This window comes from Neomonachus schauinslandi, chromosome 7, assembly GCF_002201575.2.
Source record: "Neomonachus schauinslandi chromosome 7, ASM220157v2, whole genome shotgun sequence".
Lineage (NCBI taxonomy): Eukaryota > Metazoa > Chordata > Mammalia > Carnivora > Phocidae > Neomonachus > Neomonachus schauinslandi.
Window position 1 is genome coordinate 20,537,742 of NC_058409.1, and position 24,667 is coordinate 20,562,408.

The following is a 24,667-nucleotide window of genomic DNA, read 5'->3' on the forward strand; positions in this document are numbered from 1 at the left end:
CAGAGTCCATCGTCTCTCATGGTTCGTCTACCCCTCCGATTTCCCCCGCTTCATTCTTCCCCTCCCGCTACCTTCTTCTTCTTCTTTTTTTTTTCCTTAACATATATTGCATTATTTGTTTCAGAGGTACAGATCTGAGATTCAACAGTCTTGCACAATTCACAGCGCTTACCAGAGCACATACCCTCCCCAGTGTCTATCACCCAGTCACCCCATCCCTCCCACCCCACCCCCCACTCCAGCAACCCTGAGTTTGTTTCCTGCGATTAAGAATTCCTCATATCAGAGAGATCATATGATACATGTCTTTCTCTGTTTGACTTATTTCACTCAACATAATACCCTCCAGTTCCATCCACGTCGTTGCAAATGGCAAGATCTCATTCCTTTTGATGGCTGCATAATATTCCATTGTATATATATACCACATCTTCTTTATCCATTCATCTGTCGATGGACATCTTGGCTCTTTCCACAGTTTGGCTATCGTGGACATTGCTGCTATAAACATCGGGGTGCACGTACCCCAATCACTGGCTTCTTAATACCTTAACTAATGGATGCTAAAACACATGGAATACTGTACCTTCTGTACACTATGATAAAATAGCTGTCAACCTAAAATTCTTTATCCCAAGAAACCATCTTTCCAAAGGGAAAATAAAGGTGATTTTCAGGAACACACACAAAAAAGAAAGAATTTTCTACCAAAAGATTCTTGCTAAAGGAAATTTTAGAACAGGTTCTTCTTCTTCTTTTTTTTAAGTGGGCTCCATGCCGGGTGCAGAGCCCAACACAGAGCTTGAACTCATGACCCTGAGATCAAGACCTGAGCTAAAATCAAGAGTGGACACCTAAGTGACTGAGCCACCTAGATGCCCCTTAGAAAAGGTTCTTCGGGCAAAAGGAAGATGATTCCAAATCGAAGGTTTGAAATATATGAAGGAATAATGAGGAAAAATAGTTAGATATATGGGTAAATATAAACAAGCACCAAAATATTACACAGTAATAATAATGATCAATTGGTTGCAAATACAGAGTGGCAACTGGCTGGAATTTTTAAAAGTTGGGAGCGGGAGATCAAAGTGTGACAATTCTAAAATTCTTTTATTGTTTAGATATGGGTAAAATAAAGACTAATTTTAGACTTTAAGCTACACATGCATCTTAAAATACTAGGATGAACACTAAAACCACAGAAGTAAATAATTTCTAAACAACAAGTTTAAAAAAATGGAGTGTGGGGAAGGAGAGAAAACCAATAAATAAAAAAAGAGAGCAAAAAAGAGGAAAAAAGTAACAAAGAAAAAAAACAGGAAGCACGAAGAAGATAATCAAAATGCAAATATATTGGTTGCTATAATAAATACAAATGGATTTAAATCTCAATTTAAAAGACAAAGATTTTCAAACTATGACAAAAAAATTTTAAAAATTTAGATTTAGGTTGTTTAGAGGAGACAACATTTACAACTTAAGAAGAAAAGTTGAGAGGAAAAAATACACAGCAGGCATATATTTAAACCTCTGATGCCTAAACAACCTAAATCTAAATTTTTTTCATTACTAAATACCCATTTGCTTTTCCATTATGCCATTTTCAAATATACTGAATTATCATTCTGTGTGGATCGAAAAAGCATCTTTGTATGTCAAAGAGGGGTCTTCAAATTCAATAAATATAAATAATTACTATTTGACGCAGTTTGGAAATCTGATCAGTCCTAAGATATGTATTGGAGGAAACATGTCATTTGTGAGAGGGTGGAAGAGCAGAAAGAGAGTGGATTAGAAAATAAATCATAACTTTTTTCATAAATTCTTCAATTAGTTTCTTCTAATAACATCAGGGAGGCAGGCAATCTCCTTTCAATCCTGTGTGTCAAAAACATACTAGGATAAGCTACAGATCAATTTGATGCATCATAGTGTAAGGTCTCCCCAAAAATACATTTCAACGCAAACCAGGGGCTGTTTCCTTTGCATATCAGAAATTGCATGGTCCTCAGAAAGCACTGTGTTGAAAACATGTCACATGGAAGAATATCTGGAATAAAAAAAGGGGCACCCAAAAGAAGTAAGAGCTGTCTAGGCACACCATCCCTTGAAATAGGGAATTATTAGGGGCAAAGGCAGATGAGGCATATTTATGACATAACAAGGACAAATCCTTCTGATGCCTGGTGTACGTTTAACTGCAGGCCTGATACGCCAGAAGTAATGAAAACAAGTCTATTTTTCTAACAATCTATCACCCTCACTACACTCCTGAACAAGGTTTACATGAAGTCTCATTTAAAGCCCCACTATGGAAGAGGAAGCAATTCATCTTCTCTGATTAAAATTATAAATCTATACAAACTGAGGGTTGCTGGAGTGGAGGGGGCTGGGAGGGATGGGGTGGCTGGGTGATGGACACTGGGGAGGGTATGTGCTATGGTGAGTGCTGTGAATTGTGTATGACTGATGAATCACAGACCTGTACCCCTGAAACAAATAATACATTATATGTTAATTAAAAAAACAAAAAAATAAATAAAATAAAATATAAATCTATCTTGAAGCAAAATAATGGCACTCTTATCAGAGTGTTTTCATGGCTTGACATTTACTCTAAGCTTGATTTGAGAACTAATGGTTAATTAGATGATGTGATGAAAACCTTGTAAAAGCTGGGGATTGTACCTCAAAATAAATAGACCTCCTGTTGAATGAGTGTTGCTCATTAAAAATGAAGGATTCATCCAGAAAACACTGATAAGGTTAGCTCAGGTTAGAATATTAGTGATCCTAGGTGTTGGGTAAATAGCAGCCATTGTCTCAGGCTTCATCCCCTGATCCTGGAGGACTGCACCTGCCTCTTTGATGGTCTGGAGCCAACCTGGGTTCCCCTTGATTAATTCTGCAGATTCTTGCGATTTCTCAAATACTTCCATGTAGGGTTTCATTGAAAGTTTCCATTACACAAGACTAACTAAAACTAGGAACAATGAAAGAAACAGAAGTACTGTGGCTCCTAGGTTTACTGCATCCTTTAAAATAGTGAAGTGTTTCTTCCTTACTAACTTTTTCTTTCAGGATCTTCCTTCCTTTTTTTTTTAAATTGTATTTTATTATGTTACATTAGTCACCATACATCATTAGTTTTTGATGTGGTGATCCACGATTCATTGTTTTCATATAACACCCAGTGCTCCATGCAGTATGTGCCCTCCTTAATACCCACCACCGGGCTAACCCATCCCCTGCCCCCCTCCCCTCTAAAACCCTCAGTTTGTTTCTCAGAGTCCATAGTCTCTCATAGTTCCTCTCCCTCCAATTTCCCCCTCTTCATTTTTCCCTTCCTTCTCCTAATGTCCTCCATGCTATTCCTTATGTTCCACAAATAAGTGAAACCGTACGATAATTCACTTTTTCTGCTTGACTTATTTCACTTAGCATAATCTCCTCCAGTCCCATCCATGTTGATGTAAAAGTTGGGTATTCATCCTTTCTGATGGCTGAGTCATATTCCACTGTATATATGGACCACATCTTCTATATCCATTCGTCTGTTGAAGGGCATCTCGGCTCTTTCCACAGTTGGGCTATTGCGGACATTGCTGCTATGAACCTTGGGGTGCATATGGCCCTTCTTTTCACTACATCTGTGTCTTTGGGGTAAATACCCAGTAGTGCAATTGCTGGGTCATAGGGTAGCTCTATTTTTAATTTTTTGAGGCACCTCCACACTGTTTTCCAAAGTGGCTGTACCAACTTGCATTCCCACCAACAGTGTAAGAGGGTTCCCCTTTCTCCATAACCTCTCCAACATTTGTTGTTTCTTGCCCTGTCAATTTTTGCCATTCTAACTGCTGTAGGGTGGTATCTCAATGTGTTTTTTTTTTTAAATTTTATTATGTTAATCACCATACATTACATCATTAGTTTTTGATGTAGTGTTCCATGATTCATTGTTTGCATATAACACCCAGTGCTCCATTCAGTATGTGCCCTTTAATACCCATCACCAGGCTAACCCTCCCCTCTAGAACTCTCAGTTTATCTTTCAGAGTCCATAGTCTCTCATGGTTCGTCTCCCCCTCCGATTCCCCCCCCCCTTCATTTTTCCCTTCCTGCTATCTTCTTCTTCTTTTTTTTTTAAACATACAATGTATTATTCATTTCAGAGGTATAGGTCTGTGATTCATCAGTCTTACACAATTCACAGCACTCACCATAGCACATACCCTCCCCAGTGTCTATCACCCAGCCACCCCATCCCTCCCACCCCACCCCCCACTCCAGCAACCCTCAGTTTGTTTCCTGAGATTAAGAATTCCTCATATCGGTGATATCATATGATACATATCTTTTTCTGACTGACTCACTCAGCACAATACCCTCCAGTTCCATCCACGTCATTGCAAATGGCAAGATTTCATTCCTTTTGATGGCTGCATAATAAATTTCCCTGATGGCTAATGATGATGAACATTTTTTCATGTGTCTGTTAGCCATTTTGTATGTCATCTTCAGAGAAGTGTCTGTTCATGTCTTCTGCCCATTTTTTGACTTGATTATTTGTTTTTTGGGTGTTGAGTTTGAGAAATTCTTTTTTTTTTTTTTTAAAGATTTTATTTATTTATTTGAGAGAGAGAGAATGAGAGACAGAGAGCATGAGAGAGAGGAAGCAGACTCCCTGCCGAGCAGGGAGCCCAATGCGGGACTCGATCCCAGGACTCCAGGATCATGACCTGAGCTGAAGGCAGTCGCTTAACCAACTGAGCCACCCAGGCGCCCCGAGTTTGAGAAATTCTTTATAGATCTTGGATATCAGCCCTTTATCTGTAGTGTCATTTGCAAATATCTTCTCCCATTCTGTGGGTTGCCTCTTTGTTTTGTTGACTGTTTCCTTTGCTGTGCAGAAGCTTTTTATCTTGATGAAGTCCCAAAAGTTCATTTTTGCTTTTGTTTCACTAGCTTTTGGAGATGTATCTTGTGAAACAAAAGCAAAAATGAACTTTAGGATCTTCCTTCTTAATTAAAACAAGTATCTCTGTTCCACCAGTTCACTTGTATGAGATTCTGAAGTTAAAAGTAAAACACTACTCAGTGTACTGCTGCATCCCTGTCTCCCCTTCTCCCGTTAGTTAAACATTTTTAGGCATTTTGGGTTATCCCTCAGGTGTTTTGTTGCAAATATGCACGTGCTCATGTGATCAACACCCATGGCCACACAAGGATCTGCATGATAACAGCGTATCCTGGTCATTACTCTAAATCATTGTATGAAGACCTTCCTCATTTCTTTTAAAAAGTTGTTTCCCCCATTGATTTTCGTCTCTGGTCTATGTCCTGCTCGAACATCTTGATAGGCTCTCATTGCCCTCAGGATCAGTCTGAAACTCCTCAGCATAGAAGTTAAGAACATTAGCAACCAAATCTTAATCTCAACCATTTTTCTTGTTTTTTCTCCAACTACTTCCTCCCTCAGCTCTCTTTCACAGATAAACTCTTCGCACCCTCTCCAGAGCCCCTCAGACACCTTCTGTGTCTGCCATCTTTCTCATGCCTTTCTTCTTACTCGGCACACCCCTATTCCCTTTGTGCAGCTCCTACCTGTGTGCCAAAGTCTACAGCAGGACCGATTTCCTCAAGAATTTTTGACTTACAGAATCCAACGCCTACAAAATGATTTAGCAGTTAATCACCCATGGCCTTAAACATTTTCTTTTACTACTATTTTTTTCACGTTTATGTTTTCAGGTTTTGTTTTCTTAAGAATATTCCAAGACAATATTGGGCACTGAAACTTTTGTAAGGCTCAAGAAAACATCCTAGGATGTTGTGGCCATAAGATTTCTACAGGCTTACTCTCATTTCCTGAACTTTGCTGGCTTTGTTGCTGACTGGTACTTTCAAATCTCTCTGCTTAGGGTCCCTGCTTGCTCTGTGTTCACAACAGCAGTAGGCATACCATCTTGCATACAGAATTTGCTCATTGCTCTTATCAGTTCATTAATTACTCATTGCTGTCTGCCAGTCACTCTCTCTGCCTATATTACCATGTGGAAGTTAGGTATTAATATAATGCCAGAGTATTCCAAAATGACATCAGGGTCATTAAACTGTGCTATTAAAAATGCTTCTAAGAAAAAGATTATTAGGCATGTTTCTACTCTTTTTAGAACTGACATACGTTAGTACTCTATGTTGAAAAGAAAGCCTCTGTCCTGGGTATTTAAAAAAACTTGATAGAACATACTAGATAAAATTACATTAGGCATTTGACTTTTATATTTAGTATAAAGTAAAATGGGAAAACTATCCTAGTTTGAAATTAAAATGCCCAGCTAAATGCTTCTGCCATATGAAATTGTTTTCCTACACATAAAAGAAATAAGGCAGTTTACTGATGCTTTATAATGTGGTATACACTCAGGATATTTTTGTTAACTAGAATAAGAAATCAGGGCAGCATTCAGCATATGTCACTCTCAGAACAGAGCTGCAGATAACATGCAGTTTCATACTCGAGAAAAAGTTTTGAGTCCATCCAACTCATTATTGTTAGTATAGATGTGGTTACAAAATAAATAGTGTGGACATATCTGTAACATACATAATTTAATCATAAACAAATTCAATGTAAGAAAAGACAGACGGAGATTTAAAAAAATCAAAATCAAAGATCTCTTATACATTAAAATGTTAGATTTGTTTTTTTCTCATCTATGGAAAACACATACTTATTCCAAATGTAACACAGTTATTCAAAAAAGTTTTTTTTATTATTCAAAAAAATTTTAAGCTGCTTACTTAATTGTAACAATGGTTTTATAATTTTGGAGAGCCACTCTTCCCTCCTTAGGGGATCTCCTTTGTTCTTGGGTCAGGATGTTGACCCTGGAATGAACGGGGAATCATGCTTAGCATAGGACTCACTGTGCCTCAGCTCTCTGAAGCTCAAGCAGGCTCTTATCTTGGGGGCATTCTGGACCATCACTCAGGGCTACCACATCATGTCCAGCAGGATGCCAAATGATGCAAAGCAGTTATTAACCAACACAAAATTTTCACATTCAACATCATCTCCTTCATCCATTTGATGGCTTGTCTATTCATTTCTAAAAGATTTATTGAGCCAAACTTCTATACAAGGCACCATGTAAGGCTCTGAGGGAGCAGCATAAGGCAAGGCCAATGGAACTCACGGTCTGGTCAACAAACAAAGCACAAGTATCTGTGCAATGTGATAAAACCAGAAATGAAGGAAATGAAAAATATTATGGGGTGGGCTGATTAATTTTGCCCAAGAAGAAAATGTGATCTCTAACTGGGGACTTAGAGGATGAGTCGGGTTTCAATGAGCACAGAAAGGGGAAATCAAGATGCTTCAGAAGAGAAGCCATTTTAGGCAAAGGCATGGCGGTGTGGTCATGCAGAGCAGTGACAGGAACGTGAGTATGCGGCCCCAAGTGTTAGAAATGAGTCTCTTTTGTGTGTGTGAAAGATTTTATTTATTTATTTTAGAGAAGGATTGAGAGCATGAGCAGGGGGATGGGCAGAAGGAAAGGGAAAGAGAGAATCTCAAGCAGAATGCATGCAGAGCGCAGAGCCTGATGCAGGGCTCGATCCCACAACCCTGAGATCATGACCTGAGCTGAAATCAAGAGTTGGATGCTTAACTGACTGAGCCACCCAGGCGCCCCAGCAATAGATCTTGAATACAGGCTGGCACCAGGTTCTAAAGGGCTTTGAATGTCCAGGTAAAGAACTTAGAACTTTATAGAGGCAGGCAAGAGATAAAGAGAATTTATCATAATTTCATGGTAAACCAAGTATCTGACAGCAAAGAAAAACAATCTCCATAAATCACTGGGAATCTTGATCTTGATTATCTGAATATAATGAAGAATATGCCTCCTTTTCAATGCAAAAAAAAAGTGAACACAAATTGATTAAATAAATATTTAGAAATGTAAAAAATCAAATACAAAAAATTAATTTGGAAATTATGATATAAAAGATTAACATTTGTGTCAAATTCTTCTAATGAGTTTGCTTCTCTTCTCACCCCTTACCACCTCCATTCTAATCCATTCTCAAAGGCCTTCGATTACTCCACCTACCAAATAAAATACATACACCTGATGTGGATTTCCAGAACTCCACAATAATAACCTCACTTCTCCAGCCTCCCTTTTTCTTCTAGCCATATTCTACAACATAAGTTTCCTAAAACTAGGGTCTATGGCATGAGCCAATAATGTTCAATGATGACTCCCAAATTGGTATTCCTCCTACAGAATTGAATCCATGCCTATTTCAAGCTGATGAATATGTGTATGTGTGTGTACACAGATTATTTTCCTACATAGTTTTAGAAAATCAAGCCAAGTGGAGGCAGTCCTACTAGTGTTCAACTCTCCTAGACCTGTGACTTCAAAATTAAATTAAATGAATTAGACTTACATGCAGTGAGTCAATGGGCACACTGACCCTAAAACCAGTTAATTTTCTCCATTTTCTAGCCTTAATAGTGCACATAAGATGTCTGAGCTAATGTCAGATAGGAACTTGGATACATTCATAAAGAACAAACAACTGTCATTCAAATCTCATTACTCTTAAGTTGGGAGAGGGAGGCTGGACGCAGACATCCTACCTCTCAGAGCAGATTGTCCGCATAGTACTGGAGAAACCACTCATACTAGAGACCTGGATATCCAGGCACAGGGTCTCCACCTGCTTGAAGTAACTAAGGAGGCAGTGCAGTGTCAGACTAACACGGTGCAGGAGCCCCAGAGATCTGCATTAGAACATTGGCTCCATCTACTGGCTCTTGTGTAAGTCACTTAACCTCTCTGAACCTCAAATTTCTTTGTCTGCAAATCTGAATAATTACACCCATCACACAGAGCTATTATAAGAATTATGTAACATACGGATCCAGTGCAGGCACATCCTTCTTCTCCTCCTCTGAATCATAATCAAGTATGATTTATTGCACACTTAAGAAGAAGAAACTGAGGTACAGGGGGGGTCAGTGGCTTGCCCAAGGCCCCAGTTAGTTCTGAGATAATGAGGTAATATAGATGTGCAGTGCCTTACACATGGAATGTGTTTCATAAATGGTAATGATTATTTTTACTGCCACTACTTCTGTTTCTTCTATTACGGCCATTCCTATTCTTCTACCAGTATTTATGATGACAATATAGTATTCTGAAGGCAGAATCTATACCTCTAACCTTCACTGTTGGATGGCGGCTCTAAGTTTAAGCTTTGCTCAATAAGGGATGACCCAGACCATGACTGAAATACACTGTTTCATCTTTCCAAACGAAGGAAAACATACAAATATATCTGGCTTTACGTTGAATATACTTAAAACGCAAAATTAAAGGTGTCAATTTCTTTTTTGTAGTAACTCTTTTTCACTAAAATAAACAAGCCCTAAGTAAATAAGACATCGACTACATTCATGATTCATAGCAATGAAAGAAGCTTTAATCACTACATTCTGTCTCCCAAGGCAGATTTAAAAAAAAAAATCTTTCTCCTGCCTTTGTGTCTCTAGCACTCGGCAAGAGCAATGTCTTGAGGAAGTCTTTCTTCATTTCCAAAATGACCCTGACAACATAAAACAAACCCAGATGGTTTCTGAAACTGAAGTCTTTGCAAAGAGCACCTGGTCTATCAATCCCTCAATAGTGATGCCATTTATTTTAAACAACCTTTTCAGCCATTTTCCCAACGGTTTTATAATTGTTGCCATCTTCATACATGTTTGGGCTATTCTGTTATTATAAAGAAGCACTGTATTGTGCCTTCAAAAATCCAAGGCTTACCGATGCACCGAGAGCCATCTGTTGAGGTCACGTATCCACGTGGACAAATGCAAAAATAGCTTCCCACGGTGTTGGAACACTCTCCAGTCTCACATATCCCAGGAATGATGCTGCACTCATCAATGTCTAATCAAGGGAAGGAGGAGAAGATGATTGAGAACGGCATCCATTAAACAGCTCGTACAGGGGATTTTTTTAAAGAGCATCAGAGCGCTCATGGTTGATTAGGTTAGATCATATAACCCTGAATATACTCTTGTTTCAGACCCTGAGGAATTTCTCACACATATCTATGGGAACTGAGATGAAAGTAAACTCCCATGGCAGTAAACAATGCCAAAGAAAGCAAAACTCTATATCCTTTTCTCCCCCTCCCCAACAAATGCAATTTAAATTGAAAATAAGTAAAGATGTCAATGTTTTAGTTTCTATTCTATATCAACCAGGGAATTATCCTACGACAGCCTTTAAAAAACACATATAGGGATTGCATTTTAAAATATGGAATAACAGAATACATTTAAAAATTTATAGCTGATTTTCATGCTAATTATTTGAACCGATGGATGGTAGCAAGTAATTTTTTTTTTTTTCCTATTTGGATTCAGGACATGTTTTTGTACTTACATTTGAATATGGGTATATTTGACATTCGGGAATTAACTTTATTCTAAAATAACACAGAAACATGGCAGAGGGCAAACTTGGGAGGCTTTGGGAGGTGTCCAGTTTTCTTATCGTGCCTCCCTGCACTTACGCATTCAGCTTATTCAATGCCTGGACTAGTCTATTCCCTTGCACGTCCACGAAAGATCTGCTTTCTTTTAAGCTTTCATTAAAGCAGAAAACCTGGCCACTTATATAAGCATTAATGTATTTTTCTTCTAGAGTTCAGTAAGCAGAGAGAGGTGGAAAGTCAAACAAAACTACAATTAAGTACACTGGGACCTAATTGCTAATACATTTAAGAGGAAATGAGCAATTGTGAAGGAAATCCAGCCACAGACGCCCAGGAGTTGGCCCCCTTCTTTAAGGCACATAGCTAGCAAAGACCACTGAATACAGAGAAGGATTTAAAAGTCATAAACATAATGATTATGGAAAAGCAAACCTGAGCTTTTAGTTTCTTTTGAGTCTTTTTTTAGTTGCATATTTATATTTTAACATATCAATTAAAAAAACAGGAAAAAATATATTCCTAAAAATGTAAGGAAAGAAATTTTATTTTTTTAGGAAGATTTTATTTATTTATTTATCAGAGAGAGAAAGCAAGAGAGAGAGCACAAGCAGGGGACGTGGTATGCAGAGGGAGAAGTAGGCTCCACACTGAGCAAGGAGTCCGATGCGGGACTCGATCCCAGAACCCTGGGATCATGACCTGAGCTGAAGGCAGCTGCTTAACTGACTGAGCCACCCAAGCATCCCGGGAAAGAAATTTTAAGCCCCACAATTTAAAGAACTCTTGGCAATGCCTTTCTTGAATTCCTCCATTGATCTAACCATTCTTTTTTCCTCCATTTATTCTGACAAGCTACTCTTGCCTACAAGCTGTGTCATGAAGTAACTATAAGCCTGTGTGTCTTCTTGGAATGTTCTCATATAAAAAAGTTACCAGATTCAGACATTCCCTGAAATAACACCTTCATTTGAGGCTTAGCAGTTAGCCACTGAAGGCACAGTGGGACAAATCAAAATTGACCAATTCCCTAAGAGGGATCAGAATTCTAACATGAATTGACTATATGAGAAGCAAGTACATAATGCAGTGCAGTTACCAGCAGATTTAATCCAACAAAATGAAACCATGTGTGCAAAATTAGGACCTACTGCATCTTGTGTTGCTCTCTCGGTGCCGTGCATCTTAATAAAATCAAACGTGGATTCAGAATAGAAAGGAAAGTAGAAGAGCTATGCTTTAATCACCCAATGCACTGATAAGTCACTTGAGGATAGAGAAGACTATAGAAGAGACCAGCACATAGTAGAGTACCAAGCAGTGCAGAGGTGAGACAGCCCACACTGCCTTCTGATCCTCTACGGTCCTACCAACAGTCAAGGCACTTATGGAGCCCAGGGTTGATCTAAATTCTTAAAAATTAGAAACCTTAAGTCTTTCATTTAAGCATTAACTTTTATTTCCAAGCATTTCCTTTCATAATAAGAACTTCTTTGTGCTCCACTTCCAAACACTGTCCCTGACAACAAAGAGTAGAACACTGAACGACGTTTGACATTTTTCTTTTTTAAGGAAAAGAAAAATCTGGAACAGAGAAGAACACATGGAGTAATATTAAATTTGCGGGTTTTGTGTTAAATGCTTTAGTGCACCCAAACCCCATGTTTCACAATTCTTAGAATTAACTAGGAAACTTAGAAGGTTAGCTTCCAAATAATTGTATGAAAAAGGCTCCTACTAAAGTATTTAGGAATCCTATATGAACAATAGGAATGTATTTCATTTTTGGGTAGACTCCCACCTAAATTTTAAAAATTCAGTGTTGTTTTTTTTTAACTGATCAAAACACCCTGCATTTCAATGCAGTCATGCCCAATATTTATCCATCAATTTAAATTTAAATTTAGCATTAATATTTATGGTAAGAAGGATGTGTGGCTTCAGCTCTTTTCTTCAAGATCATATGTCACGATCAGATTATAGTATCTTTGCAAACATAAAGAGTACACTGGTAAGATACACAGAAGTGTGTCTAAGGGTGATAAATCTTCACCGAAAAAGGCAAAGTCTTTTAATAAAAGGAGTTGGTTTCATTCGTCCTCAGCATATCTAATGTGCCTCCAACAACCTTCCCTTGAACTTTTTGTAAAAGGTTTATTTACCGGGGGGAGGGAGGGCTCCTGTGTGGCTCAGTCCTTAAGCACTGGACTCTTGGTTTTGGCTCAGGTCACAACCTCAGGGTCATGAAATAGAGCCCGGCGTCGGGTTCCATGCTCAGCACGGAGTCTGCTTGAGGTTCTCTTCCCCTCTCTGCCCCTTCCCCCACTTGCATGTGTGTGTTCTCTCTTTCTCTCTCTCTCTAAAATCAAAATCAAAATCTTTAAAACTTTATCAGTTTGGTGGCTTTGGTCTGCAAATACCAGAAAAACTGGTCTAAAGGGACATAAAACCAAAAAATTAATAGCTTGCATATCTGAGGTCCATACGCCATGGACATCAGGTTGGTTTAAGTCAATGTCTCTTGTTCAGTTTCTCTGAGATGTGCTCAACTATGCCCTCTGTGCTTTGATTTCGTCCTTAGGCTGTCTTCACTGACAGGAGCAAAATGGCTGTAGCAGTTTCTAGGCTCGACCTCTGACCCCAGGACATATAGTGGAGAAGAGGGTGTCTCTTCCTGTGGCTCTCTTTTAGGAGGGAGGAAACTTTTTCCCAGGAGCACCCAGCACACCTTCCCTGTTGTCCTAATGTTTTGAGCTATATTCCTCTAGCCAGGAGAATATGCTGGTTGGCAATCCTGAACCTAGAATTCTGAACCAACTGTATGCTGATTGGCTATCCTGAACCTAGAATTCTGAACCAATTACTGTGGCAAGTGGAATGCAGTCAGATTCAGACTAATAAAGAACAACAAAAACAGCACAGATAAGTGCATCTGAAAAGAGAGCACAGCTGAAGCATGGAAAGTGTACCAGCATGGGTAGGAAGTTGATGGAAAATGAGCTTAGCTAGTTAGCCATAGGTTGAATCCTGGAGAGTCCTCCCAAGGACTTTGGCTTTTATTATGAGGTGATTTATGGTGTCTATGAAGGAGTTTAAATTGCATTCATAAGCAAATCAGTATTTTAGAAAGACAATTCTTGTGTGTAATGTGGGCAGATAATGAATCGCCTAGTGATTAATGATGAGAGCATGGAATAGGCTTTATGGTGAGAACACATTTTCGTGAGATATGAGGAAGGAGAAATCAACAGGACTTTGCTACGGGATAAATTAGACTTCTAGCTTGATTAACAAGGGACATAATGGTAGTGCTATTAACAGGGAATGGGACATGGAGAGAAGAACACATTTTAAGGTTAAGCTGGGTTTTGGACTTTTTGAACTTCAGATTTTTTTAGAGAAACGGGCAGCAATTCCAACTGCGTAGCTACAAATCTGAAACTCAATAAAGACATAAGGGGTAAAGATGTACACTTGTGATTTATCACCAACTCAGTGGGTTGTGTTTGAAGTTGTAGTAATAAATAAGATGTGCAAAGGAGACACATAAATGAAGAGAGTTGAATTTAAGGAGAGAAATTCTGAGAACCAACACATTCCAAGAGAAAGTCAAAGGAAGAAAAGCCATTATAGATGACTGGGAAGGAAAAATTAGGGAGAGATGAGGAAGGGTATGATGAGTGAAGGCCAGTATGGACACTGTCAAAAGGAGAGGGTTGTTGAATGTGCCATGGAAGGGTAAAGAAAGAGAAGGGCTGGAAAGTGCTTGGTAATTTGAAGAAGTTGAACACAGGTTTTGTGTTTTTTTTTTTTTTTAAGAAAATTAGATCTAATCAAAACCATCTGACAGATCTGACTGCCAAACCACAGAACCTCATATATTTGTCAACCAACATTTACAACATTTACTGTAAATCTTACTCTAAGCAGAATATAATGAACAATTTGGTAAGTAGTGCTAAGTGTGATCTCAGATTATCACTGAATTCTAAGAACATGGCCCTAGAGATTCTGTCATTTCCAATATGGACGTCATACTATAAGGCAGTCCATGTAACAATTATGTTACAGGGAACTTAGAACAAATTAAACAAGAAATTCTGCTTTTAAAAAAGTCTTCGTGTTTTCTTTCCATCAGTGTCAAGGAACTATATGTATGTGATCTATTCTGTATAATTTTTTTTGGTATAGGAAAATGTACATTTCCATTTTACACTGAACTTCTATTAATTAATATGTTATTTAAATTTATGACTAAATTTTAAACAGAATAAACTGCTACCTGTTTCAAGCTTTATAAGGGCAACAGGCATTACAGAAATGGTAAAATAAGCTATAATGGAAAAGTAACGTTTGCTTTTCCCTTTCCAGATTTTGAATGGTGTGTATCGGCTGTACAGAATTCTATTGTATATTCATAAAGTTTTATTGAAATATAATATTACATGGTAGTACAATTCACCCACTTACGCAAAATTCAATGGTTTTTAGTATATTCACAGGGTTGTGCAACCATTCCTACAAGTTAATTTTAGAATATTTTCAACCCCTCAAAAGTACTTCCATCCCATCAGTTGTCACTCTCCCTACCTCCCTCTAAGCTCTAGGGAGTTACTAACCTACATATAACTAAAATATGTACAACTAATACTAACTAATCTGTCACTATAGGTTTGCCTGTTCTGGACATCTCCTCTAAATGGAATCATAAAATATATGGTGTATAATAATATTACAGTGTATGGATAGATCACATTTTATCTATTTATTCATCAGTTAATGGATATTTGAGTTATTTCCATTTTAATGGCTATTATGGATAAAGCTGCTAGGAACATTTGGGTACTAGTTTTATGTGGACATATATTTTTATCTCACTTGGGTATACACCTAGAAGGGAGATTGCTCAGTCATAAGGTAACATTATGTTTCTTTTATTGAGGAACTGCCAAACTGTCTTCCAAAGCACCTGTAGAATTTTAAATTCCCACTAGCAATGTATGAAGGTTCCAGTTTCTCCATATTCTTGCCAAGGTTCATTATTATCTTTTATTTTGTCATAATGTGAAATAGTATCACACTGTAGTTCTGGTTTGCATTTCCCTAATGACTAAAGATGTTCCACACATTTTCATGTACTTAGTGGATTTTTACATTTCTTCTTTGGAGAAATATCTATTTAATTGCTTTGTCCCGTTTTTAATTGAGTTATTTGCCTATTAATAATTGAGTTGAAAGAGTTCTTTATATATGTCCTATATCTGATACATAATTTGCACATGAATTTCCAATATGAGCTTTAGAACAGACTGCCAATTTCTGCAAAAAAAAAAAAAAAAAAAAGAGCAAATCGGGATTGCAACAGGGATTGTGCTGCATCTACAGATCAATTTAGGAAATACTATCATCTTAACAATATTAAGTATTCCAATCTAAAACATAGGATGTTTTTCCATTTATTTAGAACTTCTTTAAATTTCTTTCAAAAAGGTTTTGCAGTTTTAAATGTAAACGTCTTTCATTTCCTTTGTTAAATGTATCCCTAGCACTTTATTCTTTTTGATACTATTATAAATGGAATCCTTTTCTTAGTTTCACTTTCAGAATGTTCACTGCTAGGGTATGGAAATGCAATTGATTTTTATATATTGATATTGTATAACATCAACCTGGTTGAACTCCTTCATTGGATCTAACAGTTTTTTAGAGGACGCCTTCTCTGCTTCAGTGGATACCTTACTCACTTTAGTTGATATCTTCTCCACCAAAAACATGTCATCTGCACATAGTTTTACTGCCTCTTTTCCAATCTGGATACTCTTTATTTCCTTCTCTTGCCTAAATGCTCCGTTAGCCAGAAGCACTTATTCTTTTGCCAGGAAGCATGATGTTAGCTATGGATTTTCATAAATGCCCATTATCAGGAGGTTTCCTCCTATTCCTAATTTGTTGATCATTTTTATCATGAAAGGGTGCCAGATTTTTTTAATGCACTTCTTGCATCTATTGAAATAACTGTATGGCTTTTACCTTTTATTCAGTTATTTGGATGGTGTATTTGATTTTTCAAAGGCTGAACCACCATCTGCATTCCCAGAATATATATGTGTATAGAACAAGAATATATGATCATGATGTATAATGACATAAAATCCTTTTGATACGTAGCTGGATTCCGTGTGCTAATATTTTCTTGAGGATATCTGCATCCATAATCATGAGGAATATTCATTCTAGTTTTTTTTTTTCCCTTGTTTTCTTTGTCTGGCTTTAGTATTACTGTGACATTGTCCTCAGAGAGTGAACTGGGAGACATTTCAACCTTCTCTATTTTGGAGAAGAGTTTAGGAAATATTGGTATTAATTCTTCTTTGAACATTTGTTAGGATTTATCACTGAAGTTATCTGGGCTTGGGATTTTCTTTCTTGTGGGAAATTTTTAAAGTACTAATGGGATCTCTTTACAATTGCTATATCATGTTACTATAATGTACTGTTATCATCTATTCAGATTTCCATTTCTTCTAGAGACAGTTTTGGTAGTTTGTGTCCTTCTAGGGACTTGGCCATTTTGTCTAAGTGGTCTAATTTATTGGCATACAGTTGGTCATCCTATTACTTTATAATCATTTTTGTAGGTCAGTGGTTATATCTTTTCTTTCATTTATAATTAATAATTTGGGTCTTCCTTCTTTTCTCTTGTCCAGTCTAACTAAAGGACTGTCAATTTTGTTGATCTTTTCTGTCAACTGAGCATGATTTTCCGTATTTTCAGTCATCTCTAATATTGTCTTCCTTCCGCTTTCTCTGATTTTAGTTTGTTCTATTTTTATTTCCAAAGTGGAAGCTGAGGTTATTGGTTTGAGTTCTTTCTTTTTAATATAAGTGTTTACAGCTAGAGATTTCCCTCCAAGGACTGCTTTAAATGCATCTCACAAAGTTTTGGATATTCTTTCATTCATCTCAAATTATTTTCTAGTTTCCCTGTGACTCTTCTTTGCACCCTTAGTTATTTAGAAATCTGCTGCTTAATTTTTACATATTTATGAATTTTCCAAATTCCCTTCCGTTATTGATTGCATTTAATTCCATTGTGGTTGGAGAACATCCTTTGCATGATTTCAATCTTTTAGAATTTATTAAGCTTTGTTTTATGGCCCAGCATGTGTTCTGTTAGGGAAAACGTTCTATGTGATTTCAAGAAGAATATATATTCTGCTGTTGCTGTGTGGAGTGTTCTTCAGATGTATGTGAGATCTAATTAAGCTTATTGTGTTGTTTTATTCTAGTTCCTTGTTGATCTTCTGCCTCGTATTACTGTATCCATAATTGAAAGTGGGGTATTGAATTCTCCACTATTGTTGATAAACTATTTCTCCCTTCAATTCTGTCAGTTTTGCTTCATGTATTTGGGGATCTGTTGTTGGAAGCATATATATTTTTATAACCATTATAACTCTGATGGATTAATCCTTTTATCACTAGGAAATGTTCCTCTTTACCACAGTAACATTTTTTATTTAAAATCTATTTTGTCTGATAATAGTTTAGCCATTCTAGCTGTTTGTGCTTTGCATAATATATCTTTTCTTCATCTTTTAATCTTCAACCTATCTGTATTTTTTTTTATTTTAAAGTATGTCTTCTAGAGGCAGCCCACGGAATGGGAGAAGATATTTGCAAGTGACATTACAGATAAAGGGCTGATATCCAAGATCTATAAAGAACTTCTCAAACTCAACACTCGAAAAACAAATAACCCAGTCAAAAAATGGGCAGAAGACATAAACAGACACTTCTCCAAAGAAGACATACAAATGGCTAATAGACACATGAAAAAATGCTCCACATCACTAGCCATCAGGGAAATACAAATCAAAACCACAATGAGATACTACCTTACACCAGTTAGAATGGCAAAAACTAACAAGGCAGGAAACAACAAATGTTGGTGAGGATGTGGAAAAAGGGGCACCCTCCTACACTGTTGGTGGGAATGCAAGCTGGTGCAGCCACTCTGGAAAACAGTATGGAGGTTCCTCAAGGTGTTAAGAATAGAGCTACTCTATGACCCAGCAATTGCACTATTAGGTATTTACCCCAAAGATACAAATGTAGTGAAAAGAAGGGGCACATGTACCCCAATGTTCATAGCAGCAGTGTCCACAATAGCCAAACTGTGGAAAGAGCTGAGATGCCTTTCAACAGATGAATGGATAAAGAAGATGTGGTCCAGGGCGCCTGGGTGGCTCAGATGGTTAAGCGTCTGCCTTCGGCTCAGGTCATGATCCCAGGGTCCTGGGATCGAGTCCCACATCGGGCTCCCGGCTCAGCGGGGAGCCTGCTTCTCCCTCTGACCCTCTCCCCTCTCATGCTGTTTCTCTCTCGCTCGCTCTCTAAAAAATAAATAAAATCTTTAAAAAAAAAAAAAGATGTGGTCCATATATACAATGGAATATTATTCAGCCATCAGAAAGGATGAATACCCACCATTTGCATCAACATGGATGGAACTGAAGGGGATTATGCTAAGTGAAGTAAGTCAAGCAGAGAAAGACAATTATCATATGGTTTCATTCATATGTGGAGCATAAGCAATAGCTCGTAGGACCATAGGTGAAGGGAGGGAAATCTGAAGGGGGAGAAATCAGAGAGGAAGATGAACCATGAGAGCCTATGGACCCCGGGAAACAATCTGAGGGTTTCAGAGGGGAGGGGGTTGGGGGAGGGGGTAACAGGGTGATGGGTACTAAGGAGGGCACGTGCTGTGATGAGCACTGGGTGTTATACATAACTAATGAATCCCTGAACACTACATCAAAAACTAATGACGTACTATACAGTAGCTAACCGAACATAATAAAAAAAATAATAAAGTATGTCTTCTGTAGACTGTGCAAGGTACTGATTGGTCAAATGGTGTATGTAAGGCCCCTTAGCCACTCAGAGGTTGACCCTTTACTGCTGGATGTGCCATGTGGCATAGAGGATGCTATCACAGTTCAGAGTATGGGTTTTTTTGCCCCATGTACTGCCAAGGAACAGTAGTTTGGAAGTCTACTCTCTGATCTCACTTGAGAGGGTAGAGCTTTGGGCATGCATGTAATGTCACATGGGCAGGGACATCTGTGCTATGATTTCTAAGCCTGGCTCCCTAGGAGTCACTCCTTGGTCAGAGTAGCTTAAATTACTGAACAGCTGGTCAGAGGTTGTGTTGAAGCGTCTTGTGTCAGTGAGGCCTCTGCTCTCGTTGACGGGTCTGTGTGGTGACTGAGGAATGCTTTCAAGTCTGACACTCTGCTCCTGAGTGGGGGCAGTCTAGCACATACCACAGCCTTCTCAAAGCTCAGAGTTGACTGGGATCCTAAGAGGGCTCTTCTGGGCTCTTTCCCTAATTCTCTCCATTAAATTTCTGGCTGTGCTATGGTTTTGCTTGAATCATTGGGTTACTAGCCTCTTCTTAATTGTCTTCCACCAAAACTTCTACTGTGTATGATAGTGCCCTTAGGTATGGAGTTCTCCATTCTTGGTTCCAAATAAAGTTGTCCCTTCAGGCAGAGCTAAGGACCTCTTAGTCCTCATGATCTGCCTTTTTCCCGGGCACTGCAGGGATAACTTGCGCAAGGATTCACGTTACCTGGAGTGATGCCTCTGCTCTATCAGCAGGTACTAGGGGAAGGAGACAGCAGCTCCTGTATTCTCAGTATACCCCTCCATGAATGGAACCTCTGCTCTTTGAGCAAACTAGAATTGGTGCCCCTGGACAACCACTGGTAGTACAACCTGGAGTATACCTCCCACCTCCTGGTGGAAGATGGGTGTAGAAGGAAAAGCAGTCCCCTCTGTTATTCCCACCTGGATTAGAGCTTCTGAAAATGGAATGGGGGTAAGGAAGGGGATGAGAAGAGCCTGGCCCTCTATGAATTTTTTATCTATTATTTGTTTCAGGGGTACAGGTCTGTGATTCATCAGTCTTACACAATACACAGTGCTCACCACAACACATACCTTCCACAATGCGCATCACCCAGTGACCCCATCCCCCACCACCTCTCCTCCAGCGACCCTCAGTTTGTTTCCTGAGATTGAGTCTCTTATGGTTTGTCTCCCTCTCTGGTTTCATCTTGTTTCATTTTTTGCTAAGCGAAATAAGTCAATCAAAGAAAGACAATTATCATATGATCTCACTGATATCTGGAACTTGAGAAACAAAGCAGAGGATCATAGGGGAAGAGAGGGAAAAATGAATTTATTATCTATTAAGTAGTAAAGTATTATAATCTAGTATAGTAGTATAATCTATTAAGTAAATATAAAACAAGGCACAATATGATGGATCCCACCAGAGGGGACTAACCATATACTATCTCAAATCAATTATGAGAACAAGGAAAAGCTCCTGGAGGATACAGTAGTAATAAAGAACCCTAAAGCATGGAGCAGAAATTCAGTATGGAGAGCAAATGGCATAAGTTCTTTCAGACAGTGGAAACACTATGAGCCCAAGTACAGAGGTGACCAATTAAAAGGTATGGATGAGGAATGAACAGTTTCCCATGAGCTGAGAGTATTTATAAGGGAGTAGAAGAAGATACAACTAGAAAATCAGAATGCTATTCTCAGGAATCGATCCTTATTCCGTGGCAATGAAGAGCACCTAAATCACAAAGCAGGGAAAGGGAAAGAATTTTACTTTTGATGGGAATTAAAAGAGTACACTTATCTCGATGAGCACTGAATAATGCATATTATTGTTGAATTATATACTGTATGCCTGAAACTAATATAACACCGTATGTTAACTATAGTGGAATTAAAATTTAAAACTTAATAAAACATAATTTTACCTTTGGTAAATGCAGCTGCCAATGTTGAAGAAGAACAGGGCTAAGGTAAGAACAGGGCAGGGAGAGTAGAGGTAATAACATAGTCCAAGCTTCAGTTAATGAGGGGGCTCTAGGAAAGCAAACAATAAATGGAAGAAACATCCTGAAAGTAAAAGCAAGAATAAGAGAAAGGGATGGTAAGATTTCATTACTGAACTAATACTAACAAAATTAGTAAAATCAAGGGAAGATATTTTTGGGAAAGTCGATGGTTTCATCATTAACATTTTGAGACAACAGTATCTAGAAAATAGCTGAAAATCCAGGGTAGATCTTTATAAAGGGATCGGCAGCTATCAATAAACAGTCGAAACCATCAATGTGAATAAAATCAGTAAAACAGAGAATATAAAGAGAAGAGAACATAAGAGAAGATGCTAATGACAATTTCTAAGGGGATATACTCATTTGAAAAAAGAGAAGCAAATGAAGATAAAAAAGAAAAAAAAGGTCACCAGGATTACGGAAAAGGGATTTAAATTTTATTTTATTTTGAAAAGCAATTTAAATTTTTAAAAAGACTTATTTATTTGAGAGAGAAGAGAGTACTTGGGAGCATGGGGGAGGGGCAGAGGGAGAGAATCATCAGGCAGACTCCATGCTGAGTGCACTGCCCAATGCGGGACTCGATCTCACAACCCTGAGATCACGACCTGAGCCAAAACCAAGAGTCGGACTCTCAACTGACTGCACCAACCCAGGCACTCCTGATTTAAATTTTAAAGAAGTCAAATGTGACAGGCAATATAATGGCTCACCAATGATGTCAGAGTCCTAATCCTGGGAACCCGTAACTATTGAGTTCATATGACAAAAGGGAATCAAGATTGCTAATCCCTCAAATTGAAATGGGGAGATAATCCTGGATTATCTAGTCCTGGCTCCAATGTAATAAAGAGTCCTTGTAAGTGGAAGATGAGGCAAAAGTGTCAGGTTCGAAGAGAGATTTGAAGATGCTGCATTGCTAGCTTTGAAGATGGAAGGGGGCTACAAGCCAGGAATGAAGGAAGTTTCTAGAAGCTGGAAAAGTAAAGAAAATGAATTCTCCCCTAGACACTCTGGAAGGAATATGCAGTCCTGCCCACACCTTCATTTCAGCCTGGTGAGACCTATTTTGGACTCCTGATTTCCAAAAATATAAAATAATTAATCTGTGGTTTAAGTCACTAAATTTTTGATAATATGTTACAGCAGCAGTAGGAAACTGAGAACTCAAGGAATGATATGTAAGAAGAAACAGGGTAACCAAGGATAGTAAAGGCTATGAGGGATTCATGAAAACAAAGGCAATTTTACAAAAGGATAAGAAATAATTGGTGGAGTAGAAGTTGAGATCACTGGTATAGACTAAGTTTTTAGGAAACTTTACAGTGAAGAAAGTCGGAAAGAAACAATACTGACAGGAGACTAAAGAGACAGAGGAAAGAGGTTTTACGTTAATGTGGTTTAGGATGGCCTTGATTGTAGGTAAGAGAGAGAGTCAAGAAAGAGAAGAGATACAAGCTAGAAACTTAGCTAATTAACGGCAAGAGTTAGGAGTCTAGAAAGGTGATAGAATAAAATACAGAGCTGGAATATTTTGCTCTGGAAAGATTCGAAGACACTTCATCAAAGGCAGGGAAAATGGAAAATGAGGATGTAGTAAGAGAATCTGAGGTTGAATAAGTTCGTGTCAAATAGCTTCAGTTCTCTAGGTAAAATAGAGCATATATGTTACAAAACTTTAATGTGCGTGCAAAAAAAATCACCTGGAAAGCTTACTAAACATGCAGATTGTGACTTCTAGTCAGGACGCTCTCTGGGGTGCCTGGGTGACTCAGTCAGTTAAGCTTCTGCCTTCAGCTCAGGTCATGACCCCAGGGTCCTGGGATCGAGCCCCACGTCCGGCTCTCTGCTCAGCGGGGAGCCTACTTCTGCCCCTCCCTCTGCTGCTCCCCCTGCTTGTGCTCTCTCTCTAATAAATGAATAAAATCTTAAAAAAAAAAAAAGACGCTCTGGTACTCCCCTTCTACTATAAACACATAGCCATCACAGATGACATACAAAAGAGGAAACAGAAGACCCAGCTGGTTCCAAAACACAAGATAAATGTTTCCTTGGACCACAAATAGAATTGCAAAGCAATGAGTAGAGTTGAAACCAGGGATTTGCTGGACTCCTTCCTCAGCTGGTGGTGGTGGCCAAGAGATCAGAATGATACTCCCTGACAATGTGGTGTGGTAAACGCTAAAACATGAGCAGTGCAGGGTGAAAGGGACACATGAAGAATAACGGGTCAGAAAAGACTTCCACTGGACATTCACAGTCACACTAAAACACGTCAAATAAAAAGGCCCACACCAGGCTATGAAGATGAAAATGGAATACTCTGAGAGCACACACAAAGACCAGGCAAGAGGGAGCATGATTTATCTGAGGAACTAAGTGAACGTTAATGGTCCTGAATCACAGTGTGTGTAGAAAGAAATGAAGCTAGAGAGGCAAGGAGAGGATGGTCATGCTGGAACTTTGTCAAGAAATCAGGGGACTCAACCAGAGCAGTGACATGGCCAAACATGTTCTGGAAAGATCACTGTGCCCACAACGTGGAGAAAGGACCTTGGTGGGACAAGTAAGAGGTAGGGAGATCCAAAAGAAAGCTCAGTAAACGTCTCTCAGTAAAAGAGACAACAGGGATGAAGGCACAGAAGAGTGGATAAATTCAAAATGCACTTAGGAAGAAGCACAATCCATCCAAACATCTTGGTGGTAAAACAATTGTGTCGGGGGCGGGGGGACCAGTTATGTGGCAACTCTTGGTTTCAGCTCAGGTTATGATCTCAGGGTCTTGAGACTGACTGAGCCCCATGTCAGGCTCTGCGCTCCACAGGGAGTCAGCTTGAGATTCTCACCCTCTGTCCCTCCCCCGACTCGGACTCGGGTGCACTCTCTCTCTCTCTCAAATAAATAAATAAATAAATAAATGAATGAATGAATAAATAAATAAATAAATAAAATCTTAAAAAATAAAAAGTCACGTCAGGAGAGGGAGGAATCAAGAGTGGCCCCCTAGATTTAGGATTGTGAGGAGGTATATGGGAAGCGCTGGTAAGGGACATGCGGGGTGAGTGTGGGGAGCTACACACCAGGTATGGGTCTGTGCATGCCGAGGCCGAGTAACTGGGGTGGGGGACAGACTGACTAAGCAGTGGTACACGAAGGTAGGAAACAGAGGAGACAGACACAGGCACTCCATTTGGAGGGGTACAACTGCACAAATGTCAGGA

At 38.7% G+C, this 24,667-nt stretch overlaps 1 protein-coding gene across 1 annotated transcript in view; it reads right to left on the minus strand.

Annotated features, from left to right (window-relative positions):
• The window catches only part of FBN2 (fibrillin 2), a 248,470-nt gene that overhangs the window by 123,996 nt on the left and 99,807 nt on the right, over positions 1–24,667 (minus strand). The window contains 1 exon segment of the mRNA XM_021701751.1: positions 9,840–9,965. Within this exon segment, the coding sequence (XP_021557426.1) occupies positions 9,840–9,965 (126 nt within the window).